The sequence below is a fragment of the Hippopotamus amphibius genome, chromosome 4, assembly GCF_030028045.1.
Source record: "Hippopotamus amphibius kiboko isolate mHipAmp2 chromosome 4, mHipAmp2.hap2, whole genome shotgun sequence".
Lineage (NCBI taxonomy): Eukaryota > Metazoa > Chordata > Mammalia > Artiodactyla > Hippopotamidae > Hippopotamus > Hippopotamus amphibius.
Window position 1 is genome coordinate 89065351 of NC_080189.1, and position 19749 is coordinate 89085099.

The window sequence follows — 19749 nt, forward strand, 5'->3', positions numbered from 1 at the left end:
TTCATGTGTAATCTGTTTTTCGCCTCCCTGTGGGGCTGGTCTCAGCATGGCACTTCATTGTATAGGAAAACACACCCATTGTACAAAAGAATGGAAAAGCACTTTAAAAGCATGGCTTCAGCCTCTCATAAAATACCACAGAGACTTCAACTCATAACATTTATCAAAACTGACTCCAAATCCCCTTCCCTCACCTATCTTCCACAAATTCCTCACTCACCCAGCCGAGCCAGGCCGTCCACAACCATTCTTCTGCTCTTCAAAATTCCCCGAACTTTTCCTCAAACCATCCTGGGCAGGCTCCTTTCTTTTCTTCCTCTCTCGCTCTTTCTCTCATTTAACCAACCTTTTGTCCTAGCTAATGTGATTCAGTTCAGCTGGCCAGGCAATTTTCATCCCCCTCCGCCTTGCCTTTTCCCCCCTAGATCGGCAGGACCCAGCTGATAAAGATAGAGTTGTCCTTAATAGATAGTAATGAGACGGGGTGAGGCTGGGAGTATGCACATGCTGTTGGTGGTGGACTCTTTTTTTTTAATTTCACAATTAATTTTTATATTTCAGCAAAAATATACCAACATTGTTAGGGAGATCAAAGCAAAGGATCTTGAAATTCGGATACACAGGAAGAAAAAACGTGAAATTCATCGGAGGTAAAAGAATTACATGAGGACTTACCTAGTTAGCTGGGGAAAAACAAACCCAGATATTTCACAAGTTTCAAAAACACTTGTATTTTCACAGACTCAGAGAGTTTGCTAAACTGTATGACACTATTCGGAATGAAAGAAACAAGTTTATTAACTTACTTCACAAAGCTCACCAGAAAGTCAATGAAATAAAAGAAAGGCATAAAATGTCATTAAATGAACTGGAAATTTTAAGAAATAGTGCAGTTACTCAAGAAAGGTAAGTGTTATAATAACTACTGTCCTTTTAAAAGTTTCTCTTCTGAATCACTGAATGATAAAATACCCTGGGGACGACGAAATAGAAAACAAGTCTTTTACAAAGCTAGAAAAGCCCTTGCTCACCCCCCTGCTTTACAGCTGACAATCTAAGCATCTGAATGTGATTCCTTGATGCTTCTGTTTGGGAGCCATATTTTTTTTAAGTGAATGGAAAACTATAATCTGTAACTCTGCTCACTTCGTTTTCATTTACTCATCTAGAAATAAAAGCACAAATTTGACAATTTGCATTTAAGGTTAGAAGACAATCAAATGTTTATTGACCAGCATCCCATGAGTGTAGGTGTGAAGCATCTAATGTACTTGTGGGAGGCAGTATAGCAGAGTGATTAAGAGAGGTGGCTTTCTAGACTCAAATCCCAGCCATGCCACTTATTAGCTGTGTGGTCTTGGGCAACCTACCCTAGCTCTCTGGGCTTACTTTTTCTTACCCATAGGAATAGTCCTTTATATCGGACTTTTTGTTATTAAATAAATTAATCCAATGGTTGTTTTCTTAACTTTATTATTATATTTACCATGTGCCAAGATCTGGTGGACTCTTTCACCTGTATTTAGTCCCTGATCCACAGAGTCTATACAACCTGAACTTTTTCTAGTGGCCATTATTGCCCAGTTTCCTTTTATAAAGATATTACAAAACGGGCTCTTGTGTGTGGGGTGGGGGGGGGGTAGAGGTGGGAGGGGATTGGTATGAAAAGACAAATCTAACATCCTAATCAGGTTCTCATCCTACATGAAAGTAAAATATCCTTTATAGAGGCCATGCATTCATTCAGCATTTATTGTGATGCTATATTGAGTCAGGCACTACCTTAGGTCCTGTGGACACTGTCAAATATAACCACTTCCACCTCAAGACAGCAGAGTCTCCTGGGGACAGCAGAGTCTCCTGGGGACAGCAGAGCAGTAAATGCTTGGGGCACAAAGGAAAGGTGTCCCAATCCAGATTAGGGGGAGTCAGAGACCTGGGAAATTACAGAAATTCCTGAAGAGTATCATATGATGAATATCATTATTACTATTACTATTGTCATTTCAAGGGACATACTAAAGCCAGAGCTACTTTGATACTGCTTGTGCTTCAGAAGTCTTCATTGTTTTTAAAGAAGCTAAAGGAAATTACAATCGTACCCATTTTCTCATTATTTTTAAAGAAAGCTGCAAAATTCTATGCTGAAGCATGCCAACAACATTACCATCAGAGAAAGCATGCAAAACGATGTGTGCAAAATTGTAGCAAAACTTCAGGAAATGAAAGAGAAGAAGGAAGCCCAGTTAAATAACATCGACAGACTTGCCAACATGATCACAGTGACAGAAGAGGAGATGGTGCAGCTTCGCAAAAAATATGAAAAAGCTGTTCAGTGCAGAAACGAAAGGTAAAAACCAGGAACTTGATGTGAGAGCAAAGCACCCAGAGATCCGATTTAGAAATGTTGCCCATCTTTCTATCTAGACCTCACAGTGGATATGAAGGGACATTTGACACTCATGTTTCATTAGCCTTTGCAGGGTGGGGAGGGGGCTGTCTGCTCTCTCTGAAGGTAATGAAACCCTGCCCTCGTAAGGAAAAGAAAGACAGGCAAGAGTAGGGTTTGGGAAGTTGCTTGCCTAAGGATCAAAGCCCTTTCCCAGGCTACCATTCAGGATCAGGATACCATCAAATTATTTCAGGATGATTGACGTAAATAAGTCTTTGGATCTTGTATCCACTTTGGGGACAGGTTTATTTATTAAGCCATTCACCCAGTTCATTTTCTCAGCAAGTAAGACCCACAAGAGTAGCATTATTTCTCCCAGCTATAATAATATTATTGATTACTACTTAAGAATTTTCCCAAGTTGCTTGTGCTCTGAGAAATCTGGTGTATGAGATTGTAGAGCCCTGTAGTAATGTCAGGTATTAGATTTTTTTTCATCAAACCTTGATTGTGTGCTGTTCTGTGTTAGCCTGTGTTCTGTGTAAGTGCTGGGCCCTGAAAGTACAAAAAGGTGGTAAAGCACTGCACCTGGCTTCTGTTGTCAAGAGAACAGAGAAGCTCATGAGATGAGCCAGTTAACGGCAGATGAAACAAAATACAGAGCTAGGATTAGCCAAATACAACCCTGTGCACATGTGTTTTGAGGGAGGGAAGAGAGAGAGAGATAGAAGCAATTAAAGATGAGCTCTGGGATAATGGATACACACAGTGTGGGGAGGAGAACTTCAGGGTCATGATGGACACCACTCTTTCAAAGGGCTGGCAGCTGTTCTCTATGGGAAAAAAAGAGTCCTCTTATTTGGCTCCTGGCACAAACCAAAGCATTTAGGCAGTGTGCTCCAGGCCCTGGTCAATTCTTTGGGGCTGGAATTAGAAAATTCTTACTTTGTTTCTTCCCCATAGTCTCCTCACAAGGAGGGGTCTTTCCCCTGGCATGATTACAAAGGACAGGATTTTGCCTGTTTATGGGGAAATGTGCATCATTTAGCTTTAAAAGAGCCTAATGGTCCTGGCAAGTTAGAACAGAATAGCTGCAAGAAACACTTTCCCTGGCCCCCTGCCTGGGTACTTTTGGCCAGAACTCGGTTGGCAAGTCTGGCCCATGAAAAGAGTCTGCAGAAAATCAGACTCTGGGATCACGTTCATGCGTGGGGAGTGACATTCTTTCCCACTCCAGGAGAACCTTTGGGACTTGCAGAGATACTGTGGCCAGCCAACAACATGGTCAGCCTCACAGTCCAGATGCTATACAACTTTCTCCCATGCCCATAAAAGTTCAAAATGTGGAGTTTAACTAGAAAGCCCACAGTGGATATCTATTGTCTTCTGGAATCATGCAATGTTGATGTGTATTTTGCAACCAAATCCAGAGAGAACCACAATGACTTGTAAAACAGTGGCCTCTACATCCTCTTAGCCTCTGCCTCTCAATTTGACCACAGTGGTGTTCAGCTGATAGAGCGGGAAGAGGAAGTGTGCATTTTTTATGAAAAAATAAATATCCAAGAGAAGATGAAGCTAAATGGAGAAATTGAAATACACGTCCTAGAGGAAAAGATTCGATTCCTGAAACTGAAGATTGCTGAGAAGCAAAGACAGATTCACGCGACAAGGAAATTACTGCCAGCCAAGAGGGTTCTGGATGCTGATTTAGCAGTGCTCCAGATTCAGGTGGGAAAAGTGTTGATGATACACTTCCTGGGACCATTTGCTGCTTTTTCCTTTTTTTTTTCCTCCTTTATTGGTTTGTAGGTCATATAAGTTCTTACATGTAAATCAAGTCACGCTACTCCTGGTACCTACAAGAACTCATGAGTTAAATGTCCTGTTTAAAAATGCCTTTGAACACTGCTCCAGAGTAGAATCTGTGCTTTAGGCATCTGAGCTACAGCTTGTCTTTTTTCTCCCCGTGAAACACCTTCTACCTTTCTTGGAATTTAGACCTTCCCAAATCTCAACTCTAGCTCAGCTTCTTCAGAGCTCAAAACTTCAGTAATCCAAGCTTTCACTACTGCCAGCATAATTGTTTTTGATGCTTGCTGGAAGGATCTTGCAGACCATCTAGCTCTCTTATTTTTGATACTCTTTGATACTCTAGGACCAAAATTGTTGTTTCTTATTAATTGGTAATCACATATAATTAGACTCCCTATTAACCCCTATAGTTTCCCTGTAATTTAATAATTTGGCCTCTGACATGGCCTTTTTTAAAGTGGAATAAAGTCATAAAATTTAAACATAAAATAGCAAGTAAATATATAAAACCATGAATACAAAGCCTTTTCTTCACATGTAATAATTATACTTTTTTCTTAATGAAAATAGAAGAAAAAATTAAAGTAAAAAATTTGTGGCCTAACCTTTTTTCCATGGACTCAGTGTAGCAGGAACACATTTTAACCTATAACATGTTTTCTAAAATGTCAGGTTTAGGATTTCCCTGGCGGTCCCGTGGTTAAGACTGCACCTTTCATTGCAGGGGGTGTGGGTGCTATCCCTGATCAGGGAACTAAGATCCCACATGCCCTGGGGTGCAGCCAAACATTTTTAAAATAATAATAAAATATCAGGTTTGCTTTCAGATTTTTCTGATTATAAAATTGACATGCTCTGTTAATGAAGTTTTGAAAAAATACAAATTTTTAAAGGAAAAAATAAAAGTCTATCCCCAAGATATAATCACTATTAAAATTATCAAAAATCTGGAAGAAATCCTTCTGGTCTTTTTCTAGGTATACAAGTAAATGGTTTTCATTAGCTCATGCTATAGACACAGTTTGGGGTCTTTTTTTTTTTTTTTAATTTAATCATGTCATGGGATTCACAGGACTTTATGGAACTGAATGATGGGTCTACTTTCATATTTTATGGCATTTCAATGTGTAATACGCTATATAGATAACAGGACCTTTCATTTTGCACAAATATGCTAAGGTTTTGATTCCAGTGTTTGTTTCTTTAGCCATATGTTCTCCCATTCACTTCTTCAATACGTGTAGCCCTGAATTAGATGGATTGCCCTGGAACATCCCCCAGGCCTCCCTCAGGTCTCCCACGAAGCCTCCCCAGGATTCCTGTGGCTCTGACTCCTGCTTCCAATCAGTGGTTCATTTGGGGAATCAGATGGCACACACAGTGCCTCGTCCACTTCTGTGCCACGTCAGTGCAGACTCAGGACTGGCTGCTCCTTCCGCCTACACGTACACAGGACCATTCATGCGAGGCCCGTGTCTGTGAACTGACTTGATTGAAGAATCGGAGCACCGGTGTGATGGGGTACATTAAAGAAATGCAAAGAACTTCAAATTAAGTAACAGCCAAGTATGTCTTCAGAGTTCTTAGGACCACGCCACCACTGGGAACAGTCCCCCAGGTGTATTACCCCATGCAGCACCCTAGCCTAGATCCATTTCACTGGCTTGTCTTTCCCTTTTTCACCCCCCATCTCCCCTCCACAGCCTCACCATCCCAGATTGCCCCCCACGCATCCCACACTTGTCTTACTCCATTTTACAGAAGAATTCGGCTCTCTCCAGGTCAAAGACCGGGAAACCCAAAACACTTTCAGAGCCATCTTTGCCTATGCTACATGACCAAGATGTCCAGCAAAACAAAAGGACTTTAAATCCAGGAAGATCCACAACAGAAAAATGCACTCTGTACTATGAAAGCATTTTACTTGTAACTGCAAATTAATACTTCCATTCAACAGATAAAATTAATTTCTCTTAAAACATATATATGCTTGGCATTTCATTATATAAAACCTGTTTTCTGGTATGAAATATGAATTCAGTTTACCCAAGAGGAAAATACTGTGCATTCAATGCTAGCACACCCTGCCCGGTGTGAGCCTTTACCATTCTGACTGCATGTGAATCGAAGCATAGGGACGTGTTACCATCAGCTCCCCATTCTACCAGTTAGTTCTAAGCTTAAGAACAGTTGAATAAAAGAAAAAAAAAAAAGAAAGAAAGAGAGAAGAAAAAAAATTGAGAGAGCGGGTTGGGGTGGGATGAATTGGGAGACTGGGATTGACATATATACATTAATATGTATAAAATAGATGACATACAAAATATCAAACTGTATACTTTAAATGTGTACAGTTTATTGCATGTCAATTATATCTCAATAAAGCTCTTTTTAAAAGGAAAAAAATTGAAAGAGAAAAAAAAACAGTTGAATAGAAAGTTTCCCATTAGTCTTCAGACTGCATCAAATAATTTAATTGTATACTCAGCACTAATCACGTGGGCCCTTTGAAGGATATGATGTGAAATTTCGAGCTTCAGGTTAGCTGTTTTTGTACCCTGCCACGTAGTGCCGGATCCCCGTCACATCCTGTTATTTGTTGTAGCTACAGTGTTTTGTGTGGTTCTTTTTTTTTTTCAATCTTCCCCTTTTTGTATCATTTTCAGAATTCTCTTAAGGTTTGCAGTTTCTTTTGGTTGCTTGAAACAGTTTTTAATTGTCCAACAGCCTAATCCAAGGACTAGCACGTCACATTTTCCTGCAATATTTTATTTGTAATAATATCCCCTTTCTAGGGCCCTTGGAAATCATGTGAACTATTTTGGGACACAAAAACACTATATAAAAAAAGGGTACAGTTTTCTTCAAAGGCACATGGGAATATAAGATCAATCAAGGCACCACTTTGATAAGTAAGCACCATATATTTTTTCCTATTTAATTCCCTAATTAACAAAGGGAGACATTAAATGCTCTTAATAACAAATACAACAAATGCTAAATTACACATACATGGACACTTTAACTCCATATCAAGGGCAATTAAGAAGTGTGGAGAGAGAGGAAGAAAACAATTATTCATGTCACCATTTGAGATTCTTTTTGTCGGGGGGAGGAACATAAATTTAAATTTTTAAATTCTGCCTGCATCACTCTTGGACACATTTAAAGTACTCTAAATATATTATCTCATTTCACAGGTCAGTCCCATGAGTTTGGGACTTATTTTTCCATTTGACAGTTGAGGAAACTAAGGTTTAGAGAAGATAAATGATCTGCCTGAGATTATACAGATTTTCAGTAGAAGAGCTAAAAGTGCTGACTCTTGGTTTTCACTGTGTGCTGCATCTCTCCCTATAAAACAGCTAAGTGTGGCTGCCACTCCTACTTGGGAGTTTCTGTATTTCTTCATCTACCTTCAAAGTCTCACTGAGTCAACAAATATAGCTGATATATAAAACATTATATTGCATGTTTACCAAAAAAGATACAAATAATTCAGGCTATTCCTCACAGACTATACATTGTGTTGACCTAGTAATTAAGAACTTTACTCTTCTTTGGGAAGCCATTAAGCCTACTGCCAGCAAAGGGTTTTAAACTGGAGTCTAGTGTGTCGTGTACCCTGTATGCTGTCTACCTTGGCCCCTGTAACAACGTGCAAAATAGAGGTCAAGTCTGTATAGTCAGAGCTCGACAACCACACAGCATCCCATGAGTATAACACAAAATGGGAAGTAATAAAAGGATTGGTTGTGAAGTCAGCTTTTTTTTTTTTTTGATGACCCAGAAGTCACTGCCTTGCTTTGAAGAGTCAGTTAACAGGCATCTTCCTCATGATACCAGTACCATGAGTGAGCAGAAACATTGCTTAACCACAGGCCCCAGCGATGAGGTGTTCAGAATTCCCTTCCACCTTTGCCTGGAAAGACCCTAAAGACTCTGGGCTATGTGACTTTAAGATTTACTGAGCACAGTTAATGTTTCTTTCTTGTTTAACAGTTTTCACAGTGTACAGACAGAATAAAAGACCTGGAGAAAAAGTTTATAAATCCTGAGGGTGAGAACAGAACACGCTTCCTTCCAGGGAAAGATATGACCGAAGAAGAGATGATCAAAAAAATGGATGCGGTAAATATCCTTTCTTAAAATAGCATCTATTAGCCCCTTGTTGATCAGCGTTACAGATATCTGTGGTACTGTTTCATGTTATGTAGATTTATCCCTCATTATTCTAGCCACTAATATAGTCCTTTCGTTGTAATCTAGTAACAAAACCTAAGCTTGACCTTAGATGCTTGCCAAAAGAAGTAAAACTTGCGTGCTTTCAAGATGCCCACCTGTCTCACAGCCCATAGGAGGAATTTTGGCATCTTGAATGGATTGATTTGTGTTCTGGATGGGAGCATATCAGGGGAATGGCACCGTGGAAACTAGAGGGAGCTGAGAGGGCCATCCTTTGCCATGGGGAGGAAGAAGTGCCACAGGTCTTGGGGGGTGGGGGAGGTGGGGATGGTGAGGGGAAGTCTTGACTTCGTCCAGTTCTGAAGACCTTCCAGAGTTATGAAGGCAAGGTGTCTTCATTAAGGGGGGAAATAGTGGTCTAATTAGGACAGATTTTGACTTGCATGACTTTTTTCTCCTATTGAAATTCCTTTCTATCACAGCTGGAACTACAGCTGGCCAAGAAGGAGGAGAAGTTGCTGGAGAAGGATTTCATCTACGAACAGGTCTCCCGGCTCACAGACAGGCTCTACAGCAAAACCCAGGCCTGCAAGCAGGACACACTCCTCTTAGCCAAGAAGGTCTGCCCAAGTCCCCGCCTCCTCTCGTCTGCCCTTCCGCCTCTGTCACCTTCCATTTTCCACAGATGGCTTCATTTATTGAGAGAAGCCCCAGAGCGATTAGGCTTTCTGACTAGAGAAATACAAAGAATTAAAATTTTAAATGTAAAGATGACTCTTAGAGATTGTCCAAGATAAGTTTCAGTCTTGCTGTAATGAATTCTCATTATAGTGGGAAATCCTAAGCCTTTCAATGACAGCATACAAGTTTCACTTAACAGGGGACCTACGCAAATATGACAATCATTATCTTCATATCTCGTGTGCCATGTTAAGTCCCTTCCAGTTCCTTGTGAAGGGAGGGCCTCACTTATTCAGCTGCATGGCAACTGCCTGAATCCAGAAGTAGCCAGAACCCAGCAATGGAAGGGGACCATTAAAGAGAACAGCAGTCACACCACACCCTGGGGTGGAGCCACCGCCGGGCCCCACTAGTGAGGAAAGGCCAGTAACATGGGGCTTCCTAATTCCATGCGCTTAAAATACCAGGGCTTCTGATCCAAAGCTACAGGGTCAAGCAGGGACTGCTAGAAGCTGTACCAAGAGAGGCAGCCAGCAGGTGGGAGGCTGGTGACTCGGACGCAGCAGGACTTTGCTCCACTGGGCATCAGAGGGTCTGCTGCCTGCCTGGCCTCTCCGGCCCCTTGCAGCTTCCCTCTGTGACGGCCCAGGGTGTTTAGTCAGTCAGCAACAGTTACTGGAGCTGCTGTGTGCAAAAGGAAAGGGACACATTGTCCACACCATGTAGTGGGGGGAGACAGTTTAGAAGACACCATAAATAATGGTGACAACCACACCCCCTGCTGTGGGCTCCTGAGGGCAGTGACTGTTCCTTATTCTGAGTTTCCCCAATGCCTCGCATGCAGTAAACTCTAGAAAAACATTTATTGAATAAGTTAATGGTCCTGTTTTAGAAACAGTCCTGGCACACTAAGTTATTGTAAACTCAAGCCTTCTTGGCCATTTTTATTTGGCTTTTACTTTTCCACTCTGACCACTTCCACTAATAGACTGATTGGGCCAGCAGCACTTGTGCAAATCAACACCTCATAAAAGAAGAAATGTTAAGACTTTTTTAGGCTCATGAACTTTGCCTGAATTAGCATATCCGAAGTTTCCTAAAATGTTGCCTTCCTTTCTTTTGCAAAATGAATTTCCCTTTCTTTGGGAGAAGCTGGTTTTTGCTGAGGGCTGGCTTGTCAAAGCTGATGGCAGAGTGTCTCCAGCAATCAATTGAAAAGCCAGAGAAACACAAATGGGAGCTGCTGAGACCGTCCACGTGGCCAGGAAGGTTCCAGCATCACTGAGTCCTGACCTCATGATTTATCTCCCCTTTCCATTCCCCACCCTCCATGCTCTCTATCTGGCTTTCTTCCCCCTCCATTTAAAATAATCTCCTCATGGTAGGCAGCACTGGAAGACAGAAAGACATTCAGATCCCAGATCTGTGATTTACCAACACTAGCAAGTGACCTTGAGAAAGATACATAAATGGTCTTAAAACTCAGTTTCCTGATCTGTGAAATGGATGTGATATCAGCTAAAATTGTGGCAAGCATCACATAGTCGAGCAGAAGTGGCCTGGCCCTTGCGGGTGCTCAACAAGGTTGCACATCTCATCTCTCATCTCTCTTAGAGCACTTATGGCTCCCCTTATAGGTTTCCCAAATGTACAGAAAATGGGAAATCTCAGAAAAGATTCAGAGAACCCAGAATACCATCCTTTTTTTTTTTTTTTATGGAGGAGAAGGGAGGTTGGTTAGTTACACACACAATCAAGTGTGCAATGACTGGTTAATTACTGAAATTTAAAAGAGAGAGAATGATATCACTGAAGCTTTGAATGAGCCTGTCATTTTTATTCAAATTATGCTTCCTGAAAATTAGTGCAGTGTAGAAGAGTTATAAAGATTTATATTCCCTATTCCCTTAAAGGGACAACGTTTGCACATAATAATTGGTCATTATATTTTCAGAGGCAGGTAAGTCATCAGCAGCAATGCTTCTGTAAGCAAATGTGCAGACAGACCAGTATGTGCTCTATTAAGAGAAGAAAGTATTTTGGGATAGGGTGTGGGTTTTGGATGCTCATAATCATGTCTCAGTTTACCTTGGTTCAAAGGAATGAACAATTAACAGAGACTAAGACTATTCACTCCTTCATTCAACAAACAATTCTAATTTTGCCTCCTATATTCTAAGCCATGGGAACATTATGGATAAAACAGACAGTTCTTATCCCCATGAAGAGTATGTTCCTGTAGGATGACAGGCTACAGCCAAATAACCAAATGCATATATTATGATGTCAGTAGTGAAAGGATGTGAAGAAATAATAAGGTGAGGTGATATGACAGTGAGTGTTGGCGGGTGGGAGGAGTCACCTCTTAGTGCCTCACCAGGGCTGCAGCCTCACTGAAAGGCCGTGCTGTGGGCCAGAAAGCTTACAGGAACCACCAGTTCCAATTTTACATCTTCTCTGTCTTTTAAAATCAATTTTTCTGCTTAGTCTTATCTTTTAATTCTTTGATAATAAATAGCTTATAGGAAAAGGTAAGCACACACACCTACACACACACAACTAGCAACATTTCATTTCAAATTCTTGGCCAGACTGTCCAGTTCAGCTTGTGCTTATGACCTCGTAATGACGCATCTTGGGAATTATGATCAATAATATAAACACGTTGCAGGGTGACAGTTTCCATTAAAAATCATCACAGATGCTGAGTATCTTATTTAAGCAAGTATATTAATAACTAATAGAGTTCTGTTCTGCCAGATTTCTCGCCCCCCCCCACCCCCCCGGATAAGTGGGAAACTAATAACATGGCAAAATTAGGCCAGAACTTACACATCAAGAATACCCTTTATCTTGTCCTTATCACCTCTTAAAAATAGAGAGACTATACTATTCCCCTCAACGCTACCCACCTGGAAATCCGGTAACTGGATGAACACATCTCTTTCTTTTCCCTCCTCCTTGACCTTATTTCATAGCCAAGGTGTTGGGCTGAATCTCTGAGGTCTCCTTCAGTTCTTATTCTCTGTGAATTCGCACTTAAACTTTCCTTCCTCCAGGCCAGAAGGCCCCCCACCATCATAGACAGCCAGCAGCCTGCCATTTTCTTCAAGTCTTCACTGAATGTATACATAGGCTAAGCCTTGGGCTTTTCAATTCTAGATGAATGGCTACCAGAAAAAGATCAAAGATGCTACTGAAAAAATGATGGCTCTTGTTGCTGAGCTGTCCATGAAACAAGCTATGGCCATTGAACTCCAAAAGGAAGTCAAGGAGAAAGAAGACTTCATCCTCACTTGCAATGCCAGGATGGAAAAAGGTCTGCCCCTCAATAAAGAGATTGAGAGAGAATGGCTGAAAGTGCTTCGAGATGAAGAAATGTATGCCTTGGCCATCGCGGACACGTCTCGGGTAAGCTATGGCTTCTATGTTGCACTTGTAAAGTGTGCCAGGAAGGGCTGTTTCAGGGGTTGTCAATCCTCCCAAAGAGTATGAAAATTTTCTACTCTACCACACACATAGTCCCAACAAGTCATTAGAAAGAAGTTTTGCTTTTTTAAGATGTTATGTAGGTGAGCCAAAGTGTCAGACTATTCCCTGGAGAACCCTTGGCAAGCACTGAGTCCCACCCCACAGTCTTATATCCTGGGCTGGTATGGTGACGACCAGGGCCTCCCACTGGCATGGCAATGACCGGGCTGGCATTGGTTCTATCCTAGGTCTCTACCCTCTGTCTTTGCACCCCTGCTCAGACCATACCTTACTCTTCGATGTCCATCTGCTGTGGCCACCACAGCATACGGTGAGGCCTTGAGCACATTACGATTGTCACAGGCTTCTGCAGACTCTGCAGCTGGTGCAGAAGCTACGATTAGGCTTCAGCACCACCCTTCTTCTCCCACCAGTGACCTCTGCCACTGACCCCACCTATGAGCTGGGCGCCCAGTTCTTATTCCTATGCCCATGAGCTTTCAATAATCTTCGAGTGGAATTAGGCATCCACTTTCTAAGGAGACTACACTCCGGGGACCTATACCTCATTCTCAGACTATGGAGCAGACATCCCCAGAAGATCACTATTCCCTCCCTAACCCAAGAAAAAGGTGCATTCCAAACACATACTAGGGATTCCTGAAAACAGGGTCCGATTTGCCGTTCCCATGCTGCCTGGGATTATACTTTTGAGAGCATTCAGATTTTACCTGTGGTGTCCCAGCTGTCATTTACCTGTCTCCATTTTTTCAAGTTCTTTCTAATACTATAAGAGATTCCTCTATTTTCCAGAAACACAGGCAGAACCTTGGGGCTCAGAGCAAGCTGCTGACCACTTCTCTCCTCTGGTTCTGCTTTACTCCTCATTTCTTCCTGTGCACCATTTTCTTGCCAGTGACCTAGCAAAGGAAATAGAGTGTCCTGCCTTTGTCACAAACATGGAAATGATTAGTGCTTAATGAAAGACACTGAGTTCAGAATGTGGTGAATTTAGGCCCCACCAAAGCCCAGGAACAGAGTGCTGCTTGAGCAGCATGGGTCATTCCAGTGAGGAGAAATGTGTGTGCAGGTGTGCGTGTCTGGTGACTCCACCCTCTTGTCCCTTTGGGGAATATTGGCCAGCACAGCTGAAGGCTGCTCAGATTCAGCTGTGTCTGATGGGCCCTGAGGACGAAGTGACTTTACCAGAGTTTTCAAAAACTGAAAAGGATAAATCATTCTTTACAGGAGTTCTTGGAAGCAGAAAATCGCCAGCTGCCCAATGGTGTTTATACAACCGCGGAGCAGCGTCCAAATGCCTACATCCCAGAGGCAGAGGCCACTCTTCCTCTGCCAAAACCGTATGGTGCTTTGGCGCCTTTTAAGCCCAGTGAACCTGGGGCCAATATGAGGCACATAAGGAAACCTGTTATAAAGCCAATTGAAATCTGAACATGTGAACCAACCCAGGCTTCTCAAGGAGGCACTTCAACCAGGCTTCTTCACATCCACAGCTGGAAAATGTCAACATAATAGCTCTAAATTACAAACAAACACAGTATCCACAATTACCCAACAGACAACAACATATGCTTCCTTCCTTTCACACTCACCAATGTTTTTTCTTTTTCACTCTATCTCTTGATTACACTTCAGAAATATATAGTAGACTGGGTCCTATAAAAATGCAATAAAAATAAATACCTTCTCAACAAAGTATAGAAATTTGCAGAGTGGTCATTATTAAAGAAAGAAAAGCAGATCCTGTTCAGTATACCCACTTTAAAGAGAAAGAAAGTATGGTTGAAAAGAAAATATCCCAAGTATCGCAGGGGCATAACTCATTTTGTTAAATAAATAAATAGTTGCATTGGAAGTTGATGTCAGTAAATCTAAATTAAGTGAAAAGCAGAAGGGAAGCTTGTCTTTTTTAAAGTGATGTTATAGTGATTCTTTTTACAAACAATCTTTCTGCAAAAACAATTATGCCCTAATTTATCTTTCTTATAAGCTCGATTTCCACAATGTTATATGCAAATACACTTGTGATTACTTTGTTTTGATACCAGATTTTTCAAAATTTCAATGAAAATATTTATAACTTTACATGTGAAAAAGTTGAAAATGAAGCCAGTTCCACTTATTTCATAACTCTAATTTTATTGTATTTCACCCAATTATATTTTCTTAATTCAGTTCACTTTCTCATATAAACATACACAAGTAGATTTGAAACCTGTGATTTTTACATTCATTAATATGTTCAAACTATTGTTACTTCACATTGTTAGCAGTTACGAATTTCATTTCATGACTCTGGGAGTGAGAAATATCACATCTGTTTATTTTGCTAAATCAAACAAAATCTGTTCCAAGCCCCCACGCTGATAGACTGGAGGGAAACTGAATCTCATTCTCAGTCTAGGAGTCCTGAATCTAACCTGACTGCTTTGTGAAGTCATTAAAAAGCAATCCTTTGGGAGGGCCTATGACAAGTGACACTGTATACGCTCTGTGGTTAATGCAAATAAATACCGCATACTTACACACAGTTGCTGTGTTGTAGGATCAGTCATTAGGGATTCAAAAAATAAACACTTAGAAAGTTTAACAACACAGCAAGGAAAAATAGTTTTTAAAAATCACAAAGGTTTGGACGCTTAAATATTACAACGTGTGCTACCGGTCTAGAGGGTGAGATGCCACTGTGCACTGGAATGGCCGGGGATCACAGCCAGATGGAACTTTTTATCTGGCCCTTAAGCATAAATAAGATATTAATAAGTAGAGGGGATTCCAGGTGGGGGAAATAGCCTGAACAAGACTTGGAAGTGATATGACAAAAGTTGTGTCTGAGGCCCAGTGAGTGAGCCTAGTTGGAACAGAACGTTTGTACTGGGGAAGTGTACGAGGCCAGGATTTGGGAGCTCTTGAATGTCAAGGAGTTTGGACTTTACCCTGTAATAAATGGCAAAAATTATGAGCAGAGGAGTGACAGGATTAAACTAGTATTTATCTCCAATATGCGCCAGATGAATTAGACTGTGTGAAAAGCAAAGTGGGGAGAATGAAAAATAATTACCTTATCAAGAGCAAGAATCAGCACCACCTTGCTGACATGGCTCCAAGATTTTAAGTCTCAGTGACCATGAAATATTTGAGTAAAATGGGAAATTCTGTAGGAGAGGATACTTTTTAGAATACAATGATGATTTTAGGAAAGATGAATTATTACACTAGCTAGTGCTGTTTGTAACCATTAAAATTTCACAAGTTCACTGAGGGAAACAGTGTGAAGAGAGAAAAGCAAAGGGTTATGGGCTGACCCAAGGAAGCAACTGTATTTATGGTCAGAATGTTACTGTAGGAGAGAAAAGAAAAGTGGGAGAACTCATTAGGCGTCATGGGGGTCTTTAGCCATGGAGTCATGATGCCTGGCAGGAATAAAAAGTCTATGTTCAAAGAACAAAGAAGTCAGGCTAAAACTTTCAGTGTTTTTTTTAAGTGACGAGATATTACTATATCAAATTTTTATAAATATTAAAATAACTGTACAATATTAAATACAGTTCCATCTGAACCTTCACAAAGACAAATCCTACTCTATGTATGTACAAATTGTTGTATTTTACAAGTTATTCTATACTGGAATTAGCAGATATGACTTAGTCCAAATTCAGTTTTTTAAAAAGTATCCTCTTTCCAAATAGAGTTTTCCTGCAATTTTTAATTTTTCTGTTTGTCATATGCTATTTTCAATGACACATCTAATTTTTGTTTTTCTAAGCACTGTTCCTACATTTTTAAAGCATATTTTATTTCAGACAGTAATAGAAACTAGCTTTGGGCCTAGGAAAGCACTGGGAAGATCAGCCACCAGGAAGAGCATCATTTATGTCACTGTACGCCCCCTGGGGACTGGCTGTCAGCTCTCCATACTTGGCTGCTCATCTGCTGTTCAGGATGGGATGAGGCACAGCCCCATCTGACCAAAGTACCAAACTGAAATTCACATGGCTCAACAATGTATTCTGATTTTGGTTACCAGTTTAAAATATTGCTAAAGAGTCCTCCACGGAAGTAGAGCTAATGAGCAAGATTAAAATACTGGATGCTGATATAACTGCATTTTCTCTTTTATAAACCTAAGAGCATTGTGGTGTGTTTCAGAGCTGCTTCCTCTACAAATTTTGCGTCCACATTGTCATGTCCTTCGAAAGCATACAGAGCTGAAAGGAAAAAGAGAGAAGAGTTACTAAGAAGCCATAGACCATTTATCATATTGTGCCCACACCTCACTGAAATCATAATTATTTTATATTTTAGTAAAACACATTATTCTGAGAATGTATTGTTAAAATTTATTAAACCTCAGCACCAAGAAAGGCTATTTGCACCAACCAAATGGGTTTTTAACCTCTTAATTCCTTCTAAAACCTGAAAGGTGGTTATTCCTTTGGTAATTTAGGTAGTAAACTGTGGATTGCTAATTAAAACCAGCTGCAATAAGATCCTACTTATAAGTAAGGGATATTTTGGCAAGAAAAGGGTAACACAGGAGTGCATAGAGACTAACTGATGTGTCAAGGGGAAAATAGGAAAATCCTGACAGCAGAGGAGTGACTTACCTGGATTGGAAGACTCGATATCTGTCAGTATTTCAATGAAGTAGTTCAGAGGCAGAAATTCTACACTGAAGGATGACTTGTCCGTTACAGAACTCCGGGGCTAAAAGGGAAATGGCTGTGGTATCAGTTGATTCTCCAAAACAAGCACAAACTTAAAACTGTGAGAACTCCAATTGCTGTCCATATGAATATGTTAAAATGGGCAAAGAGGCTCCATTTAGCAGGGCTCTGCTCCACACAGACTCACCTGTTTGTTATACTTCTGAAGCAGTCGCTCTACATGGTTCCGGGAAATAATATTAGAACTTATAGGATGATCCCAAAGTCGACAGATCTTCTGACCTGTGAGCTATTTTTGCAAATTGAGAAATACGGAGAGGAAGATTTTTAGGGCAATGAAAATACTCTGTATGATACTACAATGATAGATATATCTCCTTATACATTTGTCTGAACTCACAGAATGAACAACATGAAGAATGAACCTTAATGTTAACTACGGACTTTGGTGCTTGTGATGCGTCAGTGTAGGTTCATCCATTGTAACAGATGGACCACTCTGGTGGGGGATGTTGATAATAGTGGAGGCTGTGCATGTGTGGGGGCAGGGGGTGTGTAGGAAATCTCCATACCTTCCACACTAAAAAATTTAAGTCAATAATAAAAAGATGGAAAAATACAGAAAGGAGAATATACCTCACAGCATTAAGTAAACTTACCTTCTATCTATTCATAATTTTAAAAGATGTATTCCAACTAGTTAGTCTAAAAGGCAGCCTCTTTATGGTTAATGACCTTGGAGAAAGGCCACTTCCTATGAGGTATGTTTCTGAATTTTGAATCAATACTCCCTTCAATGCAACCCTGAGGAAAGCAATTTGTGCACTGATGTTGCCAAACTTTTTCTGAAACGGAGTTCATCTGTTACTCTTCAAAACTGGGTATCTGCATGCCAACCCTAAGTGACATTTTGATATGAAGATAAAGGTTGTAGGCACGTACTCCACCCAGAAAATTTCAATTCTCTAAGAGTATACGGCAAAAAAAAAAAAAAAATCAAATTTAGAGACCAAAATAAATGTTCAGAGACATTCCCTAGAGAGATCTAGCCATGGAAAATATGCTTTGTTTTCTATTCTTGCCTTTGCTTCAGTAAGCCTGAGAGGGAGAGAAAGTGTTAAAAAACAAGATGACTAGGTCCAGGAAGGCATCAGACATCCCTCTGTGGGAGGATCATGCTAGAGATACAAGTGCTCAAGGTATGTAAACAGCGCAGAGCTGGCCAAGGCTCCCCGGGCCAGGAAGTCCGCAGAGTCAGAGGCTCTGAAGACCTTGCCGTGGAATTTCTCAATTTCACAGCATTTTTGACTCAAGAGAGCTGAGATGCCCCACAAAAAACAAGGAGTGCCTGTATAACCCTTCCCCTCATGTTTCTCATTTTTCCTTCAACCTGGGAATGTGTTCCTGCTGTGGTAGAAACAACAGTGGGAGGAAATGCAGTTCCAGAACCTTCTGACCTCACCTGTATTTAAATTTCTTATCAGTTTAAATGCCAAAAGCACATGTTTCCCCTCTGCCTCCCCTCAGACTCACAGATGTAAATATTACTGTGGTTTCCTAAGAGGAGAAAATGGCAAAATGTTCTAGGGGGGCTGTGCCAAGGCAGCACACACACAGCCAGAGGAGCAAGCGCTCAGCAGGCCCCGCGGGAGCGGCAGACAGAGGGGCGGGGATGGATGGGATTTCTTGGAAAGGGCCAAAGAGTGAAACAATTCGATTTTGACTTCAGCACAAAGCAAGTAAATGCTCTTCTTGCAAGAAGAAACTGAAGGAGGTACATGCCAAGGCTTAGGGAAAAAATATATACTTCAGGATTACCGGAGGAAGCCGCACAATGATGCTGAATTTTAGTTTTTCATTTTTCTCTGTATTGTCCAGATCTACAAGAGAGTTAGAAATTGGCAAACAGAATAAAACAAAACAAACAGAAAAAAATCAGAAATCTCCATTTTAATGCCTGAGCAAGCGAATACTTCAGTGCTTCATCCTGATAACACATGTCCCAACCTTGTATTTCAAGCCAAGTCTAACAATACTATGAAAATATTAGTTTCTGTCTCTCTGAATAAAAAAGGGGATTTCTTAATGAAGCTACTGCTCTATATCAAGGAACAGGGTTCTGTAACAGGCTGCCAGTCACAAAGCAATTTTGCTAACTTAAAACACACAGCACCTTGAGGAGTGGCAAATATTTCAATATATATTAACAAAACTCATCCATAAAATACCACAGTTGAATCATTTAACTATGAGTCATTACACTACAGACCTTATTTCAAGTTCAAATTTCCACAGGCATTCTCATTACTTTTCCTTGCGTTGCAAGTCTAACTTTGAGAGGACAGAGTTAATTAGCTGAAAGTAAGCCATTTCATGACATTTTTCTTGAGAAACAAGCCTTCAGTCGCCTATCCTCAAGTGCCCTCTTGTACAAAAAAGGAGTCTGATAGCTGTGTGTGGATTGAGAAGCCCCCTGGGGCCTCTTGAAGGGCGAAGGCAAGTTGGCCCAAAGGATGG

The 19749-nt window shown here is 40.8% G+C and overlaps 2 protein-coding genes across 5 annotated transcripts in view; one reads left to right on the forward strand and one right to left on the reverse strand.

Annotated features, from left to right (window-relative positions):
* Positions 1-14256, forward strand: part of CCDC146 (coiled-coil domain containing 146) — a 124044-nt gene extending 109788 nt beyond the window's left edge. Inside the window, exons 12-19 of the mRNA XM_057730675.1 lie at positions 562-650; positions 742-906; positions 2126-2350; positions 3895-4123; positions 8210-8338; positions 8875-9012; positions 12236-12484; positions 13793-14256. Of these exons, the coding sequence (XP_057586658.1) occupies positions 562-650; positions 742-906; positions 2126-2350; positions 3895-4123; positions 8210-8338; positions 8875-9012; positions 12236-12484; positions 13793-13996 (1428 nt within the window). The 3' untranslated portion in view covers positions 13997-14256. The remainder of the gene's footprint in view (positions 1-561; positions 651-741; positions 907-2125; positions 2351-3894; positions 4124-8209; positions 8339-8874; positions 9013-12235; positions 12485-13792) is intronic.
* A 433-nt stretch (positions 14257-14689) lies between these two features.
* The window catches only part of GSAP (gamma-secretase activating protein), an 87381-nt gene continuing 82321 nt past the window's right edge, over positions 14690-19749 (reverse strand). For all 4 annotated transcript variants that reach the window (XM_057732496.1, XM_057732495.1, XM_057732494.1 and 1 more), the window contains 4 exons: positions 19051-19112; positions 17420-17521; positions 17173-17272; positions 14690-16773 (listed from right to left, as the gene is read on the reverse strand). In XM_057732496.1, coding sequence (XP_057588479.1) covers positions 16682-16773; positions 17173-17272; positions 17420-17521; positions 19051-19112 — 356 coding nt within the window. In that variant the 3' untranslated portion in view covers positions 14690-16681. The remainder of the gene's footprint in view (positions 16774-17172; positions 17273-17419; positions 17522-19050; positions 19113-19749) is intronic.